Source organism: Python bivittatus, unplaced genomic scaffold (assembly GCF_059951505.1).
Source record: "Python bivittatus isolate LINGU-HERP-01145 unplaced genomic scaffold, Pbiv_v1 ctg000410_np1212, whole genome shotgun sequence".
In the NCBI taxonomy this organism is placed as follows: domain Eukaryota; kingdom Metazoa; phylum Chordata; class Lepidosauria; order Squamata; family Pythonidae; genus Python; species Python bivittatus.
This window is the reverse complement of record NW_028277067.1, coordinates 1,248,313-1,276,095: the sequence shown is the minus strand read 5'-3', so window position 1 is coordinate 1,276,095 and position 27,783 is coordinate 1,248,313. Positions and strand designations below refer to the sequence as shown.

Here is a 27,783-nt window from a genome sequence, read left to right as displayed (position 1 = left end):
ACCCATACAATTTGCTACCTGTAGACATAGGTTAATTCTGATTTCTTTTTTTTTCCCCCTTTTCTTTTTCTTCTTTCTGAGCAGAGAAAGAGGAACTTTTGGGAAGTATGCAAGATGAAGTAATGAAAGTACTAGAAACCAGGAAACTGAATGCCAGCAGCATACTGAATATTGTGCCTGAAAAACTTTTACACCATAATGTTACTCTGTCACTCTTGGTGACCCACGGACACTCTCACTTAGGTATCCGTTTTCATAAACACAGCCCGCACCTTTTCAAATCAGTCAGTCGGTTAAGTAAACTAATACCTGATGAATATGTGGATGTGAAGTGGGCTGATAAAAATGAGCTGGAGAAGCTGTACAAGTTAGCCAATTTGCTACAGGTGGCTCTCAAAGCAAAAATAGCAGAAAATGAAGAGGAGACTCAAGAGATAGAGGTTCAGAAGGAATTGCCTATAGAAGTTTCGGAAGATTCTGGGGACATCATCCTGATGACTAAGAGCCATCTGAAAAGGATAAAGAGCCATCTGAAAAGGATAAAGCGAGATCGCTGGCTTGGAAAAACTCCAAGGGGAAAAGAGTCATTTCTTAGGTTGCACAGAAAAAGGCGAGAATTTGCAAAAGCCACCAGACAATTTGCAGGAGAGCAAGGAAAACTAGATTCACATATCATGGCTGAAAGATGGAGGAAGCTAGCAAGGGGACTAGAACCTCAGAGGTTTGCTTTGCCTAGCAGGCTTCATCAAGCAGCGCTTCATTCCCTACAGAAGCGCTCCATTTTCCATCTTCCAACTAAGCTGCCTCCCTTGACTGCTTCTGTCATAGTAGACGATGGTGCTGAGGACCTGGCAGGTAAAGTGGTCATTATTCTGAAAGCTGCCAACAGATCGGCAAAGCCCAGCAATGTAAAGCACAATCTGATCAGTGAGCAGGAGAGAGAGGAAGATACTCAGAATGAACAAAACACAGAGAATGTTTTGGTGAAAGGTCTAGAGCCTCAGGTATCAAGTAAGGAAAACCTGCTCAACCACTTAATAATTGGAGGGAGCAAATCTAGAATCCCTACTGATGACTCGGAAACTTTGAATGAACTCTCACCTGATATAACATTGTCCCATGAGACACATTGGGAGCATCATGAACAGACCACCTCTGCTCCCCCTTCACTTGATTTTTTGCCAGCCACTGATGACTATTTGCTTCAGGGTGATCTCTTTGAAGCTGAGTTGAACAAGCGGTTGGCATCCCTCATCCCAAATGAGCCTGTCAGGAACCTCATCTCCCATGTGATCCGTATCCTGAAAATGGACTGCACAGAACCCACTATCCAGATGGCTTGTGCTAAACTCATCTCTAGGACGGGCCTTCTCATGAAACTCTTCAGTGAGAGAGAAAACATCCAGGAGGCATCTGCTCTGTGGAAGTCCTACTTTTGGCCTGCTAAGAATGAAGCCAACATGACTACAGCAAGCTCCAGAAAAATGCAGAAACCTTCTGATGAGGTAAGGCCAAACCTAGATAAGCAGTCCTAGCACGTGTACTATTAGGAGCTTTACCAACATCTGGTTATCTGGATCTTTTTGTTTTTCCAGGAGACCAAGTTGGTGTAAATTAACTGCACATCCATTTCTGTAAAGGCAGTTACTGTTTTTGAGTAAAAGCTATATTGGGTCGGGCTGTTTATAGTAATGTGTATGTGTGAAGACCACTCCTATGCCTGACTCCTATGTCTATACTCAGGAAGGTGACATGTATGTATGTAAGGTTCTTACAGATGGTGATCACCATCTGGGGAGAATGGCATATAGCACAAAGCCAAAGTAACTGAAGAGTGAAAAGCAAAGAAAAAGAGGTTCATCAGAATTAAATGGGTTGTGATGGAGAAGAAACAATTCAGAGACTTCAGATACAATAATATGGTTTTAAGAAAACTGGATTGGTAGAACTATTGTTGCTTTTAAAGTGTTAGGTGGTCTGTGTCAGACAGGCCCAAATGCAATTTCTTTTTTTCTGGGAAGGAGAGCTTTTATATGGATTAGAAGAACCACAAGAGTCTACAATATTTCTTTTATAAAGATGATAGCTGGCCATTAAAGAAAGTGGATGCACTGAATGACAATAGTTTAGTCAAATGTTCCCTGCATTAAAATGATAATGATAATGATGTATCATTGTCTCTGGCCTAAATTATCAACTTAATTTCTGCTTTTCAAATTTGACAGGCTATTTTAAAGGAACAAAAGGGATATTGTAAGAAAGAATGTATATCTGAAGATTTTTTACACTAAATGTTGCAAAAACTTCCTAAACAATAGAGATGAAAATGAAATTTAGGCAATAATATCATACATATTATCTGCATTCACATAATACTAAATAAGATTTGCTTTAATCATGTTTTTTTTTAATAATCCAGACACAGTATTGCAGATAAAAAAAAGTAATCATTGCTTGTTTACCTAATTCCTGCTATTTCTTTTTTTAAATATATGGTATCTCCCATGTCCTAGCAACAATAAGATTTCCCCCATATATATTTATGGGACTACGTTTTGTCAATGATTTATGAAGATTCGGAAACTTCAAGCTATGGGTTCAGGTTGTAGTTGTTGCCAAAAATTGCATAGGTGGGGTGATATGGGCATTCAAATTAAGCAAACAAATTCTAGCTTAGCATTATCTGAGTATCTATAGCTACTAAAGGGCAATCTGGTATATATATATATATGAGAACAAGTTGTCCTCAATATTGTTTAGTCAGGATAGAGAAAATGTTAAAATACCTGAAGGCCCATCTTCCATTTTCCTTCCCTTTGTCCAACTTTGCAGATAGCAAGGCAGGGAATTCCACAATATGGGTATGGCAACAAGTTGCTGTTGGCTATTTCGGTGACAGCGGTGATAATGGTTATTATTGCAGTAATTTGTCTGATTGAGGTAAGCTGAATTTTGTTTAGAGATCCTTATCTTAATTTACTAACCTACTGTATCTCAAAGTCCAGTAATGAGAGTTGGTAAGCTAAAGAGCCTCGGGGCACCCAGCTTCCTTCCCAGCTATGGCTGGTAAGGACAGCAGATGCTCCCCGGTCTTGAGAATTGAGGGGCTTGGATATAGGGATGGGGGTGCTGTTGGGGGGATGGGGGTGGGCCAAAATGGGCATGGGGAGATATGGTGGGAGATGGGGAGCAGGCCATTCCTGGGGACTGGGGGGCCGTTGTTTGTTATCGGTCTTGCATTCTAGCTCCTCAGTCTCAGCCCTGGTACCCTGTGAGCAGACCTTCTGAGGCTGTGGTCTCCAGCTGCTGCTTCTAAATGCCAGGTCAGTCTGTAATAAGGCCTCCCTCATCAGTGATTTAATCTGACCTGGCATCCATCACTGAGACCTGGCTGGATTCAGAGGGGGGAGTAGCCCTCTCGGAGTTATGCCCAGCTGGGTTTCAAGTGTGGCATCAGCCAAGAGTCTGGGGCAGGGGTGGAGGTATGGCGATTGTCATCTGGGAATCTCTTACAGCCTTCAGGGGCGCTGCACCACAGGTCACCAGATGTGAGACCCTGTTCATTAAGTTGGGCTCTAGGGATCAGTTGGGACTGCTGTTGTTGTACCAGCCTCCCTGCTGCACAGCAGCTTCCCAGCCTAAGCTTCTTGATGCTGTTTCTGGGTTGGCAGTAGAGTTCCCCAGGCTTATGGTCTTGGGAGACTTCAACATGCCTTCTCTAGGGGTGGGGTCTGAGGTGGCTCGGGAGTTCATGGCCACCATGATGGCCATGGGCCTATCCCAAATCATTCATAGCCTGACACAGAACAGTGGTCATACACCGGATCTGGTGGTCCTGTCAGAGCAGTGGCTATGTGATATGAAATTGAGGGAGCTTTTGGTGTCCCTTGTCATGGTCACATCATGCCCTGATTGCAATGGGATTCTCTAGCACCACTATCCACTGTAGGAAAGCCGGACCCATTAGATCGGTCCACCCCCAGCAACTAATAGACTCTGATGGGTTCCAGAGGGAGCGGAGGATTGTTCCTGCTGGTCTGCTGCATAGTCAAAGCCTTGGTTGCTACTTGGAATAAAGGGGTGGCTGAGGATCAGATTGTGCCCATGTGACCTCTCTCCTCTTGGGGATCCCGGCACTCTCCATGGTTTACAGAAGTGCTAAGGGAGAGGAAGTGAGAAAAGAGATGTCTAGAGCATCACTAGCACTCGATGAAGGATAAACTCAACCAAACATGTGTTAGAGCTGCTATTCATGCCTACTTAGTGGCAATAAGGGCAGCGAAGCATCATTACTCCTCCACTCTTATTGCGTCCACAGATAGCCACCCCGCAGCCCTGTTTCGGGTGACACAAGCCCGCCTGGGTAACGATGGCTCGGAGAACCTTCTGCAGGGACGTGCAGAGGAATTTTCCTGGCATCTGTCAAATAAAATTGTTTGGATTTGTTCTCAGTTGGATGTTGGCTTTGCTGCAGGACCTGTGGAGATGCCTAGGGAGGAGTCTTGCCCTGTTATCTGGGAACAATTTGAATCTGTTGGACCTGAGGAAGTGGATGGGTTCCTTGAGGCTGTGAGCTCAGCCACCTGCTCTTTAGATCCATGCCCCTCCTGGCTGGTTAAAGCGGCCTGGAGGGTGTCATGTGAGTGGGTTCTAGTGATGCTTAATGCATCTTTGAGTGAGGGGGTTGTTCCATCTCCTCTTAAGGCCTTGGTTCACCCCTTCCTCAAGAGGCCATCGCTAGACCCCACTATACTGGACAATTTTCATCCAGTATCTAACCTCCCCTTTTTGGGGAAGGTGATTGAGAAGGTATTGCACAACAGCTTCAGAGGACCTTGGATGAAGCAGATTACCTGGATCCCTTTCAGTTGGGATTCAGGCCTGGGTATGGGATGAAAACAGCATTTGTCATGCTTTTGGATGATCTCTGGCAAGGACAGGATGAGGGCTGTGCATCCATTCTTACCCTCCTTGATCTCTCTGCAGCTTTCAATACCTTCGACCATGGTATCCTTCTGGATTGGCTCAGAGGATTGGGGGTGGGCAGCAATATGTTGTGCTGGTTCACCTTCTTCCTCCGAGGCCGATTCCAGTCAGTGGTGGTTGGGGAGGAGAGATCCCACCCTCAGACCTTGTTATGTGGGGTGCTGCAGGGTTCGGTGCTCTTCCCCCTCCTATTTAACATCTACATGAGGCCGCTGGGTGAGCTCATCGGTCACCATGGGGTGAGGTATCATCAGTATGCATCTCTGCCCCTGGCGAATTAAGCAATGCTGTGAATGTCTTATCCCGGTACCTGGAGACTGTGAGGGTCTGGATGGGGAACAACAGGCTTTAGCTGAACCCTGGCAAGACTGAGTGGCTCTGGGTTTTGGGGTCTTGTGGTGCTAGGGCTATGCCACCTTTGGTACTGAATGGGGTTGCACTGCCCCAGACAGACCCTGTGCGCAAGAGCAGGTGGCAGTCATGGCTAGGAGGGCCTTTGCACAGCTTCGTGTTGTGCGCCAGTTGCATCCATTCCTAGATCAGAGGGACCTAATCACTGTCACTCATCCCCTAGTCACCACCCATTTGGATTTCTGTAATGCGCTCTACATGGGGCTGCCCTTGAAGAGTATCAGGAAGCTTCAGCTGGTACAAAATGCAGTGCCCCAGGCAGTTATATGTGCCCCAGGGCGGTACATGTTACACCTCTGCTCTGCGAGCTTCATTGGTTGCCAATTTGCTTCCAGGTCCAATTTAAGGTGCTGATTTTGATCTTTAAAGCCCTTCATGGCATGGGGCCGGGTTACCTGAGGGACCGCCTCTCCCCGATTACATCTGTCCGTCCCATCAGGTCTGGCAGAGAAGGCATGCTGCGGGTCCCGTCTGCAAGAGAATTACATTTGATGGGTCCCAGGAGGCGGGCCTTCTCTGTTGTGGCCCCCGCCTTGTGGAATCTTCTCCCCCTAGAAGTTAGATTAGCTCCATCCCTCTTAACAGTCCGCAAGTCCCTCAAGACCTGGCTATGTGATCAGGCCTGGGGTCCCAGGGGACCGGGGAGATTTTCCAGTGGCTCCCTTGTGAATTTTATCCCCTCCTGTTCTGTGTGCATTTATAGTTTTTTATTTGTAATTGTTTTTTATGTATTTATTCCTTTTAATTGTTGTACACTGCCCAGAGTCACTTTGTGTGAGATGGAAGGCTATGTAGATAGATAGATAGATAGATAGATAGATAGATAGATAGATAGATAGATAGATAGATAGATAGATAGATAGATAGATAGACAGACAAACAAACAAACAAACAAACAAACAAACAAACAAACTGCTTCATGGGAAGAGCTAACATTTCCTTGAACACTGTAACTCAGGAGGGCCACATTATTGCAGCCAGGGTTTAATATAATATATTCAACCTCAAAGGCCACAGCAGATGTGGCAGTGATATAGTAACATCACAGGAAAGGGTGGGACTGATTTTTAAAAAATTCTTGGTGGGGGAGTTGGGCAAATAGGGGTAACTAAATGGGTATATTGAGTGTGGATTCATTCCACTTCCAATTCTGATAGGAAACCTCTGGCTGGTGAACTTGATTTGGTCCATAAGACCTTATGAGGCTTACCTAGACCTTGCTGGAGGCCACATACTTCTTTACAAACAGAAGATGAAAAGGAAGAGTTTCTTATTAAGAAGCAGAGAAAGAGACATTGTTCTCTGTGCCAGTCATTGATTCTACCCCACTGTGAAAAACCTTTGCATTTATTCCTCACAACCGCGCCTCTCTTTTCTGATTAAACAGATCTGCTCTCAACGATCTGCAAAAGGAAGGGAAGGAACCCCTCAGGAAAGACGGTAACTCTTGCCTGGAGATGCTTAGTTATTTGCAAGTCTCCTCTGAAAATCCTGTTCATAAAGGCCAATCTCAGGATTTGGTGCCAAGGAACCTATTAGTTTCACTTTTAAAAAGCAACATTTTAGTCCACAGGATGCTGCATGTAAAAGTTGAAAACTCTGAGAACGTTGCTCAATCCTCTGTTCTTTTGCTGGCTGAATTTGTATGTATAGCATTTGCTTCCAGCTACGTTCCTCAACTAATCCCATGTCCACTGTACCCCTAAAACTCTCCTCTTGGCAACCTTGAACCGTTTTCAGTGGTTAGGGCTCTTCTCTGAGCATACAGCAAACTTGAGATTGCCAGCAGCGCATGCATACCAACAAAGCCAAACCCAAGTAAAACCCTAAACAGATCTGTGGTTATGTGCAACATGCACTCCTAAAGCTTTGGAGGCAATTACAGGCGTGTGTTTCAGCAGAAGAGGGAATGAATCCTTCCATTGCCTGCACATTCCTTGTACATGCACAGAAGAGCCTTGTGACTGAAAAGGCCTTTTGAGTAGTCCATTTTGAGAAACAGAAATATATATCTTCCATTTAAATTATAAGAGTTTGTATACTCCCCCAGTACTGAAATGTGTGCCACAGTTGGTTTGAACACTATCAGAATGGTTCTACCCAGGCTAAGATCTCACTATTTTTCCTTTGTAATTGTCTCTTAAAGGACTTTTCTGGGTAGAAAGAAGAAAGGTACACCAGAGAAACAGGTATGTAAAGACAGAAGCAACCACTGGTGATCTGGCTATTCAATCTTGTTGGATCTGAAAAACATGGGCCCACATTTCCATTAGTATTACAGACTGGCTCAGACAAGCCTGAATTTCATTATCATCATCATCATCATCATCATCACCACCACCACCACCATCATCATCATCATCATCATCATCATACCATTTACAGTGTGTGACCTAACTAGATAAATCTAAGGATCGTTTGGTTCAACACGCCTCTAACAAGCCAAATGTCCTCCAGGAATAATAATCTACTATTGCCTGACCCTATTACTGTCACTAAACATTGAGGTTTCATTCTTTGCTATCACAAGTAGTAGCCATAGAAGAGAAAAAGCAAATAGGCTGTCAGAGCAGCATCAGAATATGGGGAGTGGGGTGCAGGGAAAAAAGCTGAAGTTGCTATCAACTATTTATTGGCTGATGAAGGTTGATATATTCCTGTCATCCTGGAGTATCATTAAACTCAGTGGGACTTACTTCTGAGTAAATATGCTTTAGGATTGGGCTGCAGTGTTTAATATAGATTAGCTTTTGCTTGATAACAGATGTCTCTAGCCATTTGTTGTGCTTTCTCTAAATATATCTTTTCCTGTTTTAAAGTCATCTAAGCCAGGTGGGATAATCACCCCATGTTGGCAATTCTATGGGTAAAGACAGCAGCTTCCCAGTGTTCCTCCTGAATTTGCCAGCTCCCCCTTCTCATCACTTGTACTGGATCCTCTAAGCCAACCAGCTGGCTTCAGGAATAGGAGATACCCTTGTCTTCCGCTAGTGTAGAAGTAATTCAACACCACTCTAGCTTCTCTGTATGGAATGGAAAGAAGGCAGTTCTAACAGCCAGCAGTCTTGAGTCTATCCTGTCCTGGACCTGTGATTTTTAGATGACTGACAATTTGAGATGGTCCAAATATCTACTGTAGCACTTAGAAAAAAGTAGTATTTGGAACCATTTTTAATAGACATTTAGTGACATAGTTCATAAAAATGTTCAATTCTTTATGGAATAAATCATAACTGGCTGGATTCATCAAACTTTAAGGCAAAATCTGACTAGTTTGTGATTTAACGTGTGATGCATATTGAGCCAAGTGTGTAAACCATGTCCTACAGTTTTGTGTGTTTGAACACAGCCAGTTGTGGCTTATTAAATATACCAAGCTTAACAAACATGGCTTTTTGTAAGTTGTGTACATGTTGTTGTTGTTCAGTCGTTAAGTTGTGTCCAACCCTTCGTGACCCCATGAACCATATCGCGCCAGGCCTTCCTGTCCTTCACTGCCTCCCTGAGTTTGCTCAGTTTCATGCTCATTGCTTCAGTGATGCTATCTAACCATCTCATTCTCTGCCGTCCTCTTCTCCTTTTGCCTTCAATCTTTCCCAGCATCAGGGTCTTTTCCAAAGAGTCCTCTCTTCGCATTAGGTGACCAAAGTATCTGAGCTTGAGCTTCATTATCAATCCTTCCAATGAGCAATCAGAGTTGATTTCCTTTAAGATTGACTGGTTTGACCTCCTAGCAGTCCAGGGGAGTCTTAAGAGTCTTCTCCAGCACCACAGTTCAAAGGCATCAATTCTTCGGCGCTCAGCCTTCTTTATGGTCCAGCTCTCATGGCCATACATTACTACTGGAAAAACCATAGCTTTGACTATGCGGATCTTTGTCAGCAAGGTGATGTCTCTGCTTTTTAATATGCTATCTAGGTTTGCCATAGCTTTCCTCCCAAGCAGCAAGCGTCTCTTAATTTCATGGCTGGAGCCCAGATAAATGAAGTCTGTTACTGCTTCCATTTCTACCCCTTCTATTTGCCAGGAATTGATGAGCCCAGATGCCATGATCTTAGTTTTTTTAACGTTGAGTTTCAAGCCATCTTTTGCACTCTCCTCTTTCACCCTCATCTAGAGGCTCTTTAGTTCTTCTTCACTTTCTGCCATTAGGGTGGTATCATCTGTATATCTGAGGTTGTTGATGATTCTCCCTGCAATCTTAATTCTGGCTTGTGATTCTTCCAGCCTGGCATTTCTCATGATGTACTCTGCATATAGGTTAAATAAGCAGGGTGACAGTATACAGCCTTGTCGTACTTCTTTCCCTATTTTGAACCAATCGGTTGTTCCATGACCAGTTCTAACTGTTGCTTCTTGGCCCACATTCAGATTTCTCAGGAGACAGGTAAGATGGTCTGGTACCCCCATCTCTTTAAGAATTTGCCACAGTTTGTTGTGATTCACACAATCAAAGGCTTTTGCATAGTCAATGAACCAGAAATAGATGTTTTTCTGGAACTCTCGTGCTTTCTCCATGATCCAGTGAATGTTGGTAATTTGATCTCTAGTTCCTCTGCCTCTTTGAAACCCAGTTTGTACATCTGGTAGTTCTCAGTTCACGTACTGCTGAAGCCTAGCTTGTAGGATTTTGAGCATAAACTTGCTAGCATGTGAAATGAGTGCAATTGTGCGATAGTTTGAGCATTCTTTGGCATTGCCCTTTTTTGGAATTGGAATGTAAACTGACCTTTTCCAATCCCGTGGCCACTGTTGCGTTTTCCAAACTTGCTGGCATATTGAGTGCAGCACTTTAACAGCATCATCTTTTAGTATTTTAAATAACTCAGCTGGAATACTGTCATCTCCACTAGCTTTGTTGTTAGTAATGCTTCCTAAGGCCCACTTGACTTCACTCTCTAGGATGTCTGGCTCAAGGTCAGTGACCACACCAGCATGGACATCAGGGACTTTAAGATCTTTCTTGTATAGTTCTTCTGTGTATTCTTCCCACCTCTTCTTAATCTCTTCTGCTTCTGTTAGGTCCCTGCCTTTTTTGTCCTTTATCATGCCCATCTTTGCACTAAACGTTCCTTTGATATCTCCAATTTTCTTGAAGAGATCTCTAGTCTTCCCCATTCTATTGTTTTCCTCGATTTCTTTGCATTGTTCATTTAAGAAGGCCTTCTTATCTTCACTGTGTACTCACAAGGAATATGATCTAAGTCATACCTGTGTGGTCTAGTGGTTTTCCCTACGTTCTTCAATTTAAGCCTAAATTTTGCAGTAAGAAGCTCATGATCTGAGCCACAGTCAGCTCCTGGTCTTGTTTTTGCTGTCTGTATAGAGCTTCTCCATCTTTGGCTGCAAAGTATATAATCAATCTGGTTTCGGTATTGACCATCTGGTGATGTCCCTTTGCCTTGCTTCATTTTGTACTCCAAGGCCAAACTTGTCTGTTATTTCGATTACTCCTTGACTTCCTACTTTAGCATTCCAATCCCCTATGATGAAAAGGACATCTGTTTTTGGTATTAGTTCTAGAAGGTGTTGTAGATCTTCATAGAAGCAGTCAACTTCAGCTTCTTCGGCATCAGTGGTTGGGGCATAGACTTGGATTACTGTGATGTTGAATGGTTTGCCTTGGATTCACACTGACATCATTCTGTCGTTTTTGAGGTTGTACCCCATTACTGCCTTTCCCATTCTCTTATTGACTATGAGTACTACTCAATTTTTTCTAAGGGTTTCTTGGCCACAGTAGTAGATATAATGGTCACCTGAATTAAATTCACCCATTCCCGTCCATTTCAATTCGCTGATTCCCAAGATGTCGATGTTCAATCTTGTCATCTCATGTTTGACCACATCCAGCTTGCCTTGGTTCATAGACCTTACATTCCAGGTACCTATACAATATTGTTCTTTACAGCATCGGACCTTCTTTTCGCTTCCAGATACGTCCATAGCTGAACATCCTTTTGGCTTTGGCCCAGCCGCTTCACTCTTTCTGGAGCTATTTGGAATTGCCCTCCGCTCTTCCCCCATAGCATATTGCACACCTTCCGACCTGAGGGCCTCATCTTCCGGCGTCATATCTTTTAGCCTTTTGACATTGTCCAGGGGTTTTCTTGGCAAGGATACTGGAGTGGGTTGCCATTTCCTTCTCCAGTGGACCACATTTTGTCAGAACTCTCTGCCATGACCTGTCTGTCTTGGGTGGCCCTGCACGGTATAGCTCATGGCTTCACTGAGTTATGCAAGCCCCTTCGCCACGACAAGGCAGTGATCCATGAAGGGGAAGTTGTGTACATAGCAAGTATCTTTTCCAACTTTTCAACTCTGTTCAAAAAGTGATGATGTACCCATCAATTTGGGAGATTGGGTGTGCATAGCAAGACTTCTCTTTTGAAAAGATCCCATAAGAATAATAGTGATTCACACAATTTATTTAAATCAGAGTTGTATCTATTAGACCAAGTGATAGAAGCCTGGTTCACATATAACATTAAGCCATACATTCAGTTCATTGATCATAATTGAATCCAAATTAAATAACATGTGTTAAACATACACCACATGCAGACTTTAGGAATGACAGGGCTGGAGGAATTTTCTAAGTGCAGCTATTAACTAGTAATGTTACTAGCTACTAACAGTAATGAGCAAAAGTGCAAAAATGTATTCCAGGATTCTTTGTCATAGGTAGAGAGGTAGCTAAAACTGGTTTGTTTTTTTTTCTAACTGGTGACCTAATTAGGAGTTAACAATCAAGCTTGCTCTAATTTGCATAGCCACATATTCCTTCAACTGGATCCTCCATTCCAGGATCTGTATTATTTGAGATACAAATAGAATGATAATGCACCATGAAAATTTAAGCCTCAGGCTGAAGTTTTGTGATCATTTCTCATACCCTTTCCTCATGCTCAGACTTCAGCATCTTCATTTGATAAGCCTCTTTGGCTCAAAGACATGTATCAGCCTCTGGATGAAATACGGAAAAAAGATATGATTGATAAATTACATGATGAAGAATCCTCAGAAGAGGAAGACATATTCAACTGGGCCAGTGCAAGGTATTTCTTTTCTTTCCTTTTCCTTTTCCACATATTTCAAGAAAGAAACTGAAAGGACTACAGAGGGAATAGCCCCATTTCACTAGTTAGAGGGCAGGATAAGCTGTTACATTTTTAATTACAAAATTCTTGGGACATACTTGGATTTGTCCAAATTTAGATTACTGTAATGCCCTCTACATGGGGCTGCCCTTGAAGACCACTTCAAGTGCCCTTGAAGACAACTCAGAAGCTACAAATGGTCCAGAATGCAGCAGTATACACAGTATTGGGAGTTCCTAGGTTCGCCTATGTTACACCTCTGTTGCATGAGCTGCACTGGCTCCCATTTAACTTCTGGGTGCAATTCAAGGTGCTGGTTATCACCTTTAAAGCCCTACATGGCACGGGACCAGGTTATTTACAGGACCACCTCTCCCTGAGAGTATCTGCCCATCTTACCAGATCTGATAAGGTAGGCATGCTCCAGATTCCTTCCCTGAAATCATACCATCTCATGGAACCTCAGAAGTGTGCCTTTTCCATGGCTGCCCCTAGCTTATAGAATACCCTCCCCCCCCTGCAATTCAGCAGCCCCCCACTCTTTTAGCCTTTCAGAAGGCCATCAAGATCTGGGATAGGATGAGGATATCTGGGGCTGGTAGTGGGGTATCCCAAAAGGATGATTGAGGTTCTGGGTTTTTGTTTTTGCTTCATGGTTTTATTATTTATGATTTTATAGTTAGTGGCTTTATTGTTGTGAGCCCCCCAGAGTTATGTTAAGATAAGCAGCCATACAAATCTTTTAAATAAATAAATTGAACAGAGGTAAAAGTGTGGCATTCTACAGAAATCCTTATTTTCTTCTTCCATTGACAGAAGCCACAACATGTGTGCGAGAATGAATAATGTGTGAAACTGCAGATGTTGCCCCTGCAGATGCTGACTGCAAAATTTGGGTGTTCTATTAATATGCCACTTGTATAGTTTGATGGGGATTCTAATTAGCTTTTCTAGCTGTGGCTATCTTCTCTGAACCATTAACAAAGTCTTGACCTTGGTATACACCGTTGCAAAGGCAATGTATGTAATATTGCTTTGAAAATAAAGTACAGTGTTTGTTTACAACCTTCATGCACAAGAGCTGTAGGTAAAGAACAAACTATACAAGCTACAAAAAAAAAAAATTCTCAGATCTGATTGTCATACAACAAACTCATTGTAATTTCTGCTCTTGGTTTATCAGGCCCCCAGAAGTCCCTGAGCCTCTTCCTGTGGAAATAGTGTAAGTAACTGCATGCACTACAAAAGGATTACTAATGTTGTTCTCCTACTTAAAAGTTAGAGCGCCATAGCAAGCCTTCTGCATTTTTGATGAGATAAAATGATTAGGTATTTCTTAGAGTGCTGCTTCCAAAAGGATTGAGCTATTGAGCAGAATTTGAAACCTTGTAACAATAGTTACGGTACTTCATTGAATTTTTAAATTTTCAGTATGTTAGCTATTTTTAGACTATGTTTATAGGGGCTTACCCTCTACAATAATGTATTTTATTTTTTAAAATGTATATGCATTTTCATCATATTTTAACAATCCAAAACCGGGGATACAATTCAATTAACATTTTAGGAATAGCTACAATTGATAGAGAGACAATTTGATGCAATGGTTAAGGCATCAGGCTAGAAACAGGGAGACAGTGAGTTCTAGTCCTGCCTTAGGCACAAAGCCAGCTGGGAGACCTTGGACCAGTCACTCTCTCTCAGCCCTAGGAAGCAGGCAATGGCAAACCACTTCCAAAATTTTTCCAAGAAAACTGCAGGGACTAGTCCAGGCAGTCACCAGGAGTCAACATTGATTTGAAGGCATGCACACATACAGTACAATGATGGATAAATACCTCCAAACATCTTCATTTAAATCTCTCAAAACTTTGTTAACTTATAGCAATGCCATCTGGATGGAAACATGGCAGAACCAATTGAACAAACACCTGGGCAAATAGATGTGCCTTTAACTGGTAGAAGCTTAAAAGGCTCAGCATCAGCCATTAAGGAACTGCAAAGAAATTGCAGACCTGGAAGGCTGGTATTGAGAATGATGTCTCATCACCTAACAAATTCCCGGTAATGAGAAGCATCACCAGACATCCCGTTCTTCAGCTGTTTAGGGCTTTGTATACTACAACAAATACCTAAAATGCTGCTCAGTAACATACTGGGGGTCAATGCAATTCTTTCAGGTCTGGTTTTCACAGCAGGTTGCCTGCTAATTATGGGATTTTACAATACTCTCAAGGGTAACCCCTCCCCCACTCCACAGACAGAGTAATTCAATCTTGAGATTACAAATACGTCAGGTTGCTCTGACCTGGTCATCCCTGATCATTCCTCCCCAACCATTCATTCCCTGATTATTTGGACCATGAACTGCCTGGAACTGGGAGCTGGGACTTCTACTGCAGCCATTGATAGTGATGCTTTAAGAGCATCACCACATAATCAGATGCAAACCTACAAGCCTCAGGAGCTGAAACCAATTCCACAAAATTGGCCTAGACAAGACATTTTAACATCTCACTGGAACTGCATTGCAAGTGGCATCAAAATCCGGAATTTTACCCGTAAAGTCCATTATGAAACAAGCATATCTATCTATCTATCTATCTATCTATCTATCTATCTATCTATCTATCTATCTATCTATCTATCGGCATTTTAGACTATGTTTATAAGGGCTTACCCTCTATAAAAGGGCATTCCATTTATAGAAGAGGTTTATATGTGTTCAGGAGCCCCTTTGCTCCTTTTTGGACTTTGACTTTGGCCCCAGTCAAAGCAAGCTTTTATTCCATCAGATCCAAATCTCACCCTCACTCCTCAGAAGTATACCCGGAACAGAAGGAAAAAAACTACACAGTTCTACAAGTTCTGTAGCTATATTCCTTTATGTTGGGATCAGAAGCAAAAACAAAACAAAAAAGAGCTTATTTTGTTCAACGACAAATACAAATCTCATATTGGCTAAAACGAGTTTGTTACTCTGTCCTATCCTATCCTGTGGGATTGTCTCTGTTGACGGTATAGAAGAGACATGAACCACTCGTGTTTTCAGAAAGCTAATCCACCTCTGCTGCTAAAGCCAGAGAAATGTTTGTTTATGTATTTATTTGTTGGATATATGTCTCACCATTTTTTCTGGGGGGCTCAAGGTGGCATACATGAGAGTCCCCCTCATTTTATCCCAACAGCAATAATCCTGAGGAAGTGACTGGCCCCAAAACACCCAGAGGAGTCCATGACATTTGTGGAGAGTTGAACCTGGTTCTCCCTCTGCCTGATCCAACACTTTAACTCTGTTATCCTTTGACTCACACCCTGAATTATGAATAAACAAGCAGAAGCAGAATAAGAATACATAAAAGGAATAAATGTATATAAGAATCAGAGGCTTGAAAAAAAAGGAAGAAGAGTTTCCTTGGGCATTTTGGAAAAGCAAGACTTGAAATTCCATGAAGTTAAGGCCATGGGTGCACACACGCATTCTCTAACATTCAGACAACACCTAGTTTTGCAGCAAAGCCACCTTGGGATGCTCACGAGCAACTATTTGTTGCTCTCTTTGAAGAGAATGTGAAATGCTGGGATCACATAAGGCAGTGTTGTCCAAACCTGGGCCACTTTAAGATGAGTGGACTTCAACTCCCAGAATTCCCCAGCCAGCCATGCTGTCTGGGGAATTCTGGGAGTTGAAGTCTACTCATCTTAAGGTGGCCAAGTTTGGACAACACTGACATAAGGAAACAGAAGATCACAACTGTGGTCTTTATTTATTAACCTTCTTAAACTTGGGTTAATCTCAGTTTCTGTTTTCTTTTCCTAGAGAGTCGCTGCTGCCGCTACCAGCTCCAGCTCCAGCTCCAGCTCCTGCTCCCGCTCCAGCTCCCGCTCCTGCTCCTGAGCCTGTTAAAAAGGCCAGTTCAAAGAAACTGTGAGTACCTGTAGAGTTATACGTGGGATATTATTTCTTTACTTGCAATCATAGATTCTAATTCATTCAATGTATGAATCATATCTATATAAAATGGTTGCACCTCATAGCTGCTACTCTAAGAATGGCCTCTCCAAATTCCCTGCCCTATCTATAGGCAAAGAAATTGGGGAGGAAGGATATTTCATTTAATTTCTCCAGGAGGAGAACTTCTCCGATAGATTGCAGCTCACAATAGCCATGTTCTGCATTTTCCCCTCATAAGGGTTTATTTTATTGCTGTTGCTACTGCTGGAAGTGATGGGCAATAACTGCTACATTGGCAACATGGGCACAGTTTTGAACCTTCCAGCATAATGTGGCATGAACGATTTACTCAACATTCCAGAGGGCAATCTACAGTCTGCCACAAAAAGGAAGTTGGAGAATACTCTGAGAAAATTCTTCAAAGATACTTCACGTGAGACAAAGGAAAATCTCAGATTTTTTTCTCAGAATAAATAGAATCTGCTATAGGGTCAGCTTTAAACTCTACAGCCGAATGTACTGCACGCCAGATAATTTAGACTTTTTTTGACTTACAGAACAGCCCCCCCCCACACACAAAACATTGCAGTTGGAAATTATCCAGGTCAAGTGGACAGACATTCTTTGTCCAATTCTTTTTCCCCATCCTTTCCCAATTTCCACCTTTTTTCCCCCTGCCAGTCAGCCTTCCATGCTTACTGAACAAGTCCAGTTCTGTAGTTTACTAGTGAAGGGGGGGGGGAATTTTCTTAGCTTGGCTCTTGCTCTCTCGCTTCTGTACTTTGCGCTTGCGCTAGGAAGACATCATTATCTTGAAGCAAGAAGGACATGAACACAGAAGACCTTGAGGGGAGGGCGCAGGGAAAAGGTCTTGAGGGTAAAGGGGAAACTGGTTCAGACTGCCTTAAACTGCCTTATGCGTTGCAATCTATGGTCCTTGCAAAGCTATAAAAACTGCGTTTGAAATTTTGTTGGGGTGGCGCCTCCTAGCACTTTCTGCCGCCTGTGTCTTGGGATTGCTGCCCACCCAGCTCCTTCACTTGGCCGAATAAAGGGCTGATTTTTTTATGAGCCTCCGCCTGAATTTTTGCCATCAGATTCCCTAAGATACAGGTCTACAAACCTTACACTAGCATATATGATGATTTCATGAAGGAGAAAAGATGCACAAATCTTACCAAAGGGCAGTCCTCTTTGGTTTTCTCTTTTGACTCTTCTCTTATCTGTTCATCTCTCCGCTCTTAAGATTCTCCCACCTTAACATGTCTTTTTAAACTTCATTCCATGTCTTAACATAATTATTTTGAAATAAGATACAATTCATATTTGTCGTGGTGATACCCAGGTATTTTACTTTCTTTTCAATCCATTTTATTCATCAATTCTGTTTGATCTTCTATTTTCATGTTTTTTGTTCACATCTTCGTCTTCTGTTTATTAATCTTGAAACCTGCTAATGCACCAAATTCTTTTAATTTGCCCATTAATATTTCAATTCCCTTTAAAAGATCTTCCAGAACCAACACCAAGCAATCTACAGGAGCTTATAAGTTTCTTTTTAAATCTTTCCTCCCACAATCCTCTCATCTTGTCTTATATGTCTATTCAGTATTTCAAGAATCAAAATAAACAAGAGAGGAGACAGTGGGCATCCCTGTCTTGTTCCTTTTTGTATTTCACACGGTTTTGTTAGATCTCCATTAACAATTTTTTGTGCTTTCTGTGAAGTGTAAATCAATCTTACCCATTTTAGAAAATTTTCTCCAAAATGCGTATCTTCTAAAACCTGAACAAGAAAACCCAGTTCAAATTGTCAAAGGCCTCTGCATCTAAGAAAATCAATGTGGCTTGTTTTTCATTAAGTTGCTCCAAATATTCCAAAATGTCCAACACATTTCTAATATTGTCCTTTAACTGTCTTTTAGGTAAAAACTGACATTGATCCTCATGAATAAACTCTTGCAAAATTATTTTCAGTATATCAGCTGGAATCGTTGTGAACAACTTGCAGTCGTTATTCAATAATGATATTGGCCTATAGTTTCTTGTTAAAGTCAAATCTTGTCCCTCTTTACGGATTAATGCTATATTGGCCTCTTTCCAACTCTCTGGCATCTTTCCTCCCTGTAGGATGGAGTTCATCATGTTTTGTAAAGGTTGTAAAAGTTCATCTTCAAAACATTTATAATAAGAACCTGATAATCCATCTGGTCCAGGCACCTTTCCTGGTTTAACCTTGTTATAGCTTCAGAAACTTCCCCTATTGTTATAGGTCCATTCATAACCTGTCTCTGTTCTGTAATCCTCGGTAAATTTTATTTCTTTAGATATTCATCTATTTTCTCTAGAGAGATGTCACTTTCTTTCTATAAATTGGAATGATATTGATGATATGCTTTTTGTTTGGCCGCATTGTTCATTAATACAGTATCTCCCTCGTGTAATTTCAATATCATATTATTTTCTTTTTCTTTTTGTAATGTATATGCTAGCCAATTCCCTGGTTTATTTGCAAACTCAATTTTTTTTTGCTTTACATAATTCATTTTTATTTATATTTCTCTTACTGTTAACATAAATAATTGTCATTGTAAAAGCTTAATTTATTGAGAAATACTTATGTTCCCTGGAAATTTCTTTAATTCTTCTTTTTATTTCATCCAAAACAGCTTGTGCTTTCTCTTGACTCTTCTTTTTAAGTTCACTATTATGTTGTATAAAATAACCTCTAACAAAAGCTTTACTTGCATCCCAAACCATTCTTAAATCAGTGCCTTTACCTACATTATTTTTTAAAAATTATTTTAATTTCTTTTTACAATCTTCCACTATTGCTTCTTTCAGTAGCCACATTTTCTTTAGCCTCCATCTAAAAGAATTAGATTTTCTTTCATAAGTCAAGCTCACAGGATTATGATCCAAAAAAGTCTTTGATGATATCTTTACTTCAGAAAACTTAGTAGCCAAGTTCTTTGAAATCCAAATCATGTCTATTCTTGAAAAGGATCTATGTCTTTCGGAAAAGTAGATATACTCTCTTGAATTGCCATTTTTCTGTCCCATATATCAACCAGCCCTGAATTGTCCATCAGATCAAAGAAAACTTTTGGTAATTTGCCTTGAGTGATTTTAATTTTTTTCCAAGAAGTTCCGTCCAGTTGTGGGGAGATCACTCTATCCAAATCCCCCATCAAACACCAATTTTCATAAGAGAAACCTACTAATCTCTTCATAAGTCATTTATAAAACAATACTTTATCCTCATCTGGGGCATAAATTTCCAGTATCAAAATCTTAATCCTGTGCAGATTAGCTTTCTTCCCAACAAATCTACCATGCTCATTGGTCAATACAAGTTCTGATTTTAGTTGGAGATTTATATACAAAACAACTCTTTCTTGTTTGTTTGTTTGTTTGCTTGTTTGTTTCTGTTAAAATAAATTCTTCACCTAAATTTTTATAAATCAAATATTTTATGTCCTTTTTTGTAATATGTGTTTCTTGTAGGCAAATTATATCTTGTTATAATTTTTTCAAATAATGAAATATTTTTATCTTTTTTGAGGAGCATTTGCTCCATTTATATTCCACATTAAGCATTTGTAATCCAGAATCAAGCCAAACATTTAAAAATCAATACCTGTAGTACCTAATTAGTATCATCCCTTTCAGTTTCCTGTTGTACCTGTTGGAGTTTTTGTGTAGTCTCCTCTGACACCTCCAACTGAATCTCCTCCAATTCCTCTTTATATTTTTCTAGAAATTCCCTGGCTTTCTGGACAGTATTTTATTGAACCCTCTGCTGTTTAAAAGTAAAAATCACACCTTCCAATTTGTCCCATCGAAATGGGATCTTTTTCTGCTTTAATCTCTCAGTCAAAAAAGAATATTCTTTTCTCGTATGCAAAATTCTAATAGGAATTTCTTTAAGAACAATTACATCTGTATCATCAATCTTCAGTCTTGTACTAAAATTCTGCTAAAAAAATTGATGCCTTGTCTTCTTCCTGACAAAGTGCACCAAAACATCCCTTGGAACATTTCTTATTCTTGCAGATCTTGTATTTATTCTATATACTTGATCAATTTCTGCCTCTGTATCCTCCTCATCCCAATCCAAAAAAATTGCTAAGACTTTACTAATCTTTTCTCCAATATATTTACCAGAATCCTCTGGGATTGCTTTAAGTCTCAAACAAAATTCCTTCTCTCTCAGTTCCAATAGAGTCAGATTATCTAGTTCTCTTTCCAACTCTCTTTCTATAATTTCTGTCTTACTCTCCAAAATTTCCACTTTGTCATTTATTTGTTTTATATCTGCAGACACTTGTTTTACATCTCCAGACATCTTCTTAACTTCTTTAATCTCCTCTTTCATCTTTACAAGTCTTTCATCCATTCTTTTTTCAAAAGCTGTCAATTTAGTATCAAGTGATTCAGCTAACTTACTGCCCAGTTGCTCAAACACTTTCTGAAGCAAATCTGGTGTAATTCCTCTCTTTGCAGGTTGCTCTAGCAATCCTCTCCTCCCCTCTACTGTTTTTTGCTGCTTTTCTGGTGGTTGCCATTATGATATTATAATCCAAAAATTAAAGTGTCTCAAACAAGGGAAAGAGAAAAGGCAAGTGGCCCCCCCCTTTTTCCTATTTTGTCTTCCTGTGCCCTTAATAGTTTTGTCTCAAATGGCACTCCATAATTACAGTCAGCATCACAGTCAACATCTCCATAGTTACAGTCAGCATTACAGTCTGGCTCATATTACTTTTATCTTTTGTTTTGTAAAATCCACCAGTTGTCTGCACTCTTTAACAGAAAACAGAAAACATTGCCACAAAGGTTCGGTTCGTGTGTCTATTTTAATTCCAATTTATTCAAAGGCACTTTCACCAAAAAGTCATCTTTCAAAATAACTGTCCCCTTTATCCATTTTAAACTTTCTTACATAGACTCCTTGTTAAGCTTTTTGCCAAAAGTTTTTAAGTCTTTGGAACCTTTTTTTCCCCTTTATTCCTTTGTAATCCAATAATAACTCACCAAGTGGACTTTTTATCCTGCCGTTCAGAAAATCTCTCTTCAGCTGTAAATTAGTTACATCCAAAAGTGGTTAAGAAATAAGGTTCGTGCAAACCTTCTGTCCATATAGGCTGCATTATGGCTGTGAGCTTGATTGAAATCCCCCGACTCCCAGCCACTCGACTCATGAGCAGACCGCAAAAGCCTCAGTTCCAGCAGTCTCCTCACAAGGAGTGGCTGTCCGGAGTGCAAGTGGGTGATCTCACGATCTCTCCTTTTTCCAGAGAGACTTTGTTGGCCAGACTTCACCATCTAGCCACCGCTCTGGCTGCAATGCCGTTCCTGCCCCTTCAGTCTAGTTTGCCATGAATCTTCACTGGAAGCTCATTGAACTGCTATTGCTAAATAAAAGTTAGTAGTCGGAAAAGGAGCTACCACCAGACTCCTCCTGACTTTTTGCCACTATAGACTAACGTGGCTGTCCTCCTACAACGTCTATAATTAGTAGCATATGGAAACCGCAGTTGTTTGAAAATCGGTTACAAAAACAGCTGGGAGGGAGGAAAAAACTCACCATACTTTGAATGAAAATATTATTAGCAGAAAGGATTGGAGCAGATTGCGTATATTCTTGAAGCCTTTCTTACGTGATGGGGAATAACGCATGTGTAGATCTGCCCTAGAGAGCCAGTTTGGCGTAGTGGTTGAGGCACCAGGCTGGAAACCGGGAGACCGGGAGTTCTAGTCCCGCCTTAGGCACGAAGCCGGCTGGGTGACCTTGGGCCAGTCACTCTCTCTCAGCCCTGGGAAGCAGGCAATGGCAAACCCCCTCTGAAATCCCGCCAAGAAAACTGCAGGGACTTCTCCAGGCAATTGCCAAGAGTCAAAACTGACTTGAAGGCACCAAAAAATAAAAAATAAAAACATCTGCCCTTGCTTCATTTGATATATGACAGACACCTGTGTATTGAATAGTGTATTGAATAGCTGTGTATTGAATAATGTAGTGAACAGCCTTATTGCAAATATTTCTTTGAAATATCTGATGAAGCAGAGGATTCCTGGGCCAAATGAATACATGCTCAGTTAAGACCTGGATTGTCTAAAGCAGTGTTTCTCAGAGCCTTTAAGATATGTGGACTTCAACTCCCAGAATTCCCTAGCCAGTCATGCTGGCTGGGGAAGTCTGGGAGTTGAAGTCCACATACCTTAAAGTTGCTGAGGTTAAGAAACACCAATCTAAAGCCTCCTTCAGTTTTAAGAGCTTTGAAAACAGATGAGCTATCAGCCTTCCCATCCTGAGAAGAAGACAAGCTTAGCTGCAGCAGATTTCTTTTTAACTTCTGTTCTGTTAAAACTTCTTTCTGTTCTTTGCCAGGACTTCTGAAAAAGAGACTCCCACTACAGCTACAGCTACTGAAACTACTACAAAGACTGAGTGAGTAGTACAGTCAATCAAGGGTTGTTTTGTCTTCTCTTTAACTTAGCTGTTTTCAAGATATTTCTAAGTAATGCATTTGTTTAAAATAACATCTAATTTACACAGTTACTATTGCAGTTTCATGGTTATTAAAATTAACATCCCTACACACCCAAGAGCCTACTCCCTTGCATATACAAACTAGATAGAGAATACACTGCATAGAATTGTAACACATTGATTTCTCCTGTTTAAAAAAAAAGGAATCTACTTTTATAAATAGGTGAAGGAATAAAATTGGAAAAGACAGAGTTAGCATGTTTTATATGAGTCTCTACCCCCTCCCCCTGTATTCTGATTGCATTCTGTAATGGTATGCAATCAGCTGGAAAAAATAAAAAGTCCATTTCCACTACCTGAACCTATTTCAGTTTTTAAGAGGATTCTGAAATAAAATATCCAGGTCAGGGAAGGCAGAAGGTCAGTCTGAGGATGCCTCCAAGTTCTAGCACTCTCTAACCTGATTGAAAGTACAAGGCAAAGAGCAGCATCATTTCCGGACCTCCAAAATCCAAATGAGAGTTTCTAGCTGAGTGCATGGAACCAACCAAGATCTTTTTGCTGCCCAGAATTGAGCAGCAGACAGTACCTCCCACCACCACCACCCAAGGAGGCCTAATTTATTTTGGCACCCATGGAAGAAGATCATATGAAAGCCTCTCTTTAACCTCTCTAGCTTTAATTGAGTTTAGTGAATGAGCCTATAAAATCTATTGCTTGGTGGCAGAATAGGGATGGAGAACTGCTTTGCAAAATGCTTTTGATGCTGGGCACAAAAGAGGATTGACCTCTTCTGCCAAATTCATTTACCTGCATAGCATGTTCCAAGTTGTGGCTTGGATAAGAATGCTTAAATATGAGGATGACTTTCCTCCAATTCCCAACAGTTGAGACCACATTATTGAGCCCACAACGTGAGATGAAAGAGTGCCTCCTTGCTGATGTCTCATTCATAAAGTCCTCATGACTGCAGTTTGAGGGGCAACAATTAGCAAGTGTAAAGGCAATAATATTTGGAAGGGAAGGACTAAAATGATAGATCCAACGCCTGGAGAAGCCATACAAGAGGAAACGACTTGGCCAAGCTGTCCAGGTAATGATAAAATATTCAACTGCTGTCTGAGCAAAACTGTACTTAAATTCTGCTTTTAATTTTTTACCAGGGCTTCAGGGACTGAAGAAGAGGGAACTGAAGGCACTTCAAAGAAAGTGTAAGTAGTTTCAGAGTGCAAGTCAGGATTATTTCTCTTTAAGGACTTCTGAAGTGGTTCAGAATGCATCTGCAGATCCACATTTACAGGATGCCTAATTTGTGAAATATCTCATAACTTGCTTATTTCATTGTTCAACAGTAGAAAGAAGTAGTTCTACTAGAAAATAAGAAAAGGAAGGAGAAGAACTAAGAAGAAAGAAAAGTAACCCTGGTATTAAAGGGTTGGCCATTTCAGAAAGAACTGTGGCACATTTTTGACAACATCAGATGGAATTTTTTTTCATTTAGGGCAGAAATTAAGGAACTAAGACAATATTTCTGTTTTCTTGAAGTTGGACCATAGCTTTTATTGTCCTCTGTTAAGGACTAGGATGATGGGAACTATAATCCAATGCATCTACTGGTTGTGGATTGGAGAAAGTTCCATACTTACTTCATAATATCTATATTTATCTCAGATGCTTTTTATCCTTTAATCTGACAGTTTTAATTCAATAGATTTTCAGTTACTGCCTTTTCCAGTTTTGTAACAGGAGTATCAAACACCTGTTACAAAATGGAACAAATGCTACTTTCACTGTACATTTATTATATGTTTCTGTTGCATCCTGTGGATGTAATTTGCTATAATTTTTTTATCTGTCTGATTCTAACAGATTGGAGGCTTTTTCAGTTTTGCTTTTGTGTTTAAATCGGGTCCCATATTTACTCTTTGAAGAACAGTCAGAAAACTTGCAGAAACCCATGGACAAATGGCTGTTATCAGAATCGGAAGTGCTTGGTAAATTAATAAAGCACTCTGCTAGAGCAGTATATAATTAATATAGCATTAAAACGAAAATAAAACATAAAAACAATAAAACATAAATGTTAAAAATCACATCAATTTGAGAGTGGCATTAAAATTAAAAGAATTCCCCTGAAGTCTTTACTGCCTTTATGGCCTAAAACAGTGTAAGGAAGAGGCGTGGGCGGAGAATTGCACAATCAGCCCGCTACCTCCAATCAAGTACTGCAGTGTCTTGACATGACCAGGGAGCTTCTGTAAATTATGGGATGCAGAAATGATTTTTCTTTCCAGATAACATGCATACATTTCTCCTCTGATCAAACAGGTTTTGCAAAGTTGTGTGTTATATTTACTTGTAAAACCTGCACGGCTGTGGACCAAAAAAAATAAGTGAAGCATATATAAATCATTAAAAGTAATAAACATTTTAATCTGTAAAAAAGAGCTATTATTCTTCTCTAGCTCAAATGGATAAAAATATAAAGAGGGAATGGGGATTTTTTTCTAAATGACTTTCTTTTGTGACTTCTTTGCTAGAATACAGGACATACAAAGCAAAGGTATATTTTTAAGTTTCCTATTTTGGTCAGACCTAGATCTCTTCAGAGAAAACATAAGTCCTTTCTGAAAAAATCTAGCCCAGCAACATTGCAATTCAGGGAGGGAGTGGGAGATTCTTCATATGTACATCCCAGACTTTCTTAATATATCCACAGTTTTTGGGATCATATTTTCCAATGTATGCTAAAATATATAATGATGTTTTCATATTAGCTTGATTTAACTGTATCTGGAGATGCAGATTTAGAAGTCTCTGTTTGCTTTCTGGCAAAGAAGCTAACTTCTTGCAACAGAATTAGCTGTACTACTCAGGACAGAAAGTACTGCAAGGTGCCTTGTGTAATATACGGAGAGACATAAACATGAGGAATGAGGCTGAGTTGGCAAACTAGAGAAAAAGATTGCAAGACTGTTGAGAAAGAATGAAAAACAAACAGAAACTCAAAGGACTCAAAGTTAAAATATCTCAGTAGGCAAGATAGTATTGTGTTCTGCCTGCTACAATTCTGATGTTTTGATACAAAAATATGCATCCTGATCTATATAACCAATTCACAGATAAACCCCAGAGATTACAGCGTGTTTTACTCCTAAGTAAATTTGCATTTGGATGCCTCAATAAGTCAGAATCCTTTCAAACACTGGTTTGCTAACGAACAGTACTCTGATATATGCTGTTCAGTCACATCCATTTTATTCCTCCTACCTATTGCAATAACTTTGGTGGTTTATTTAGCACAGATGTTTATTTACTGGGGCACAGGAATACTCTTACATTTCCTTCAGTCATGCCAAGGAAGAGAAGCCAGAGCAAAGTGGCTTTTTCCTCAGGCTTGTTGGAAGAGATTAAGCCAGAGTTCCCAATATGACGCCTCTGGAAGCTTGTTTAATGGCTCGCCTTAGGGTTTCAGTTCTCTCTTCTCCCTGCCCCTACCATAGTTAGAAAGTGTTGCTACTGGGCCTTGAAGCAGCTGCCATGACAGGATTCTATGGGTTGTCCTCTCCTCTTAGGGTGGCTGGTTGCCAGAGTGTTGCTGAAACTGCCACTCTGACTCTGCCTGTACTGTATTAGAATCCTCTTAGAGCAGCTTCTAGAATGGTTAATATTCTCAGGACCTGAACTGTCCTCTTAGCAACCACATTTAGGTTGGGTTCACATGAGATGCTAGGCCAAAATGCGGTTGGCTAGTTTATGGCTCCATGTGTTGTGCCAACCCAGGAAACTGGGCTAATTCAGTAAATGAGTTCACTTCCCATGAGGCACTGTGTTCTACAAATACAGCTCTTAGCAAGATCAGCGTCAGCAGTGCTGGTGGCAAAGCAAATAGTGGGAATGTTGCTGATTCTCTGATTTTTAGCAGAAGGTAAACAGCAACACGTCCATTCTACTCTTTGGACTTTCAGCTGGAAATATGGACAAAAACACCACTTGTGCTTCAAACTCTTGCCATCCTGCCTAGTTGTTCATAATCCCTTGATATTCTTTTCAAGCTCTCTCTGGCAGTGTCGTTGGTTCCTACATGAAACAGAAGAAAGGGATAGTGATTATCCTACCTTTAGCTGCTTGAGCAATTGAAAAAGCCAAGAAGGAGTAATCAGGAAGCAGAATGAAGTGTGACAGGCCTGTCTTAGGACTCTTTCGATCCCTTATGTGTAGTTGCTCTCTTCTGCTCTTTTCTGCATGGTAGCTACTCAGCATGGCAGAAATTCAACAGTTATGAAATACTGTATTAATTTCTTGCCCTGCTCAGAAAAATAATGGCACGACAATACATGGATATTACTTTAGAAGCATTTAGAATATATATATATATATTTAGAAGATCTACTATAAGTTGAGCAGACTAATTGGAAGAAAATCTAGTTTAATAAGTACATTGTAATGTAATCTTTTATTCCTTTTATATCTGCAGGAGTTCAGGAGAGGAAGAGGAGGAGGAGGAGGAAGACTGACCATACTTTTGTGAATACAGCTGTATATTATCTAGAGCACTGTACAAATTTCTATTGTTGTTTATACTGAATATTATTAAATACATTCTCTGACATGCACCTCTTTTATTGTTATCCTTATCCTAATAGTTAAAACATATCAGAACAGCCATTCTCCCATCTGGAGCCTTTCAACTGTGTTGGGCTAAGGTTCTTATTACTCCTGGCCATAGTGGCCACCATTGATGAGATTATAGGTTTCCTGGTGCCAGAAGGATGTTTTACAAAACACATTACATGTATTCACACGATATTTGTACAGTGCCAAGATTACTCTGGTAT

The 27,783-nt window shown here is 40.6% G+C and overlaps 1 protein-coding gene across 1 annotated transcript in view; it reads left to right on the top strand.

Moving 5' to 3' along the window:
- Positions 1–22,907, top strand: part of LOC112540267 (leucine-rich repeat-containing protein 37A2-like) — a 43,588-nt gene extending 20,681 nt beyond the window's left edge. Inside the window, exons 9-15 of the mRNA XM_088143281.1 lie at positions 87–1,505; positions 2,833–2,940; positions 6,785–6,837; positions 7,544–7,586; positions 12,310–12,455; positions 16,318–16,425; positions 22,844–22,907. Coding sequence (XP_087999407.1) covers positions 87–1,505; positions 2,833–2,940; positions 6,785–6,837; positions 7,544–7,586; positions 12,310–12,455; positions 16,318–16,425; positions 22,844–22,907 — 1,941 coding nt within the window. The remainder of the gene's footprint in view (positions 1–86; positions 1,506–2,832; positions 2,941–6,784; positions 6,838–7,543; positions 7,587–12,309; positions 12,456–16,317; positions 16,426–22,843) is intronic.
- The last annotated feature ends 4,876 nt before the right edge of the window (positions 22,908–27,783 follow it).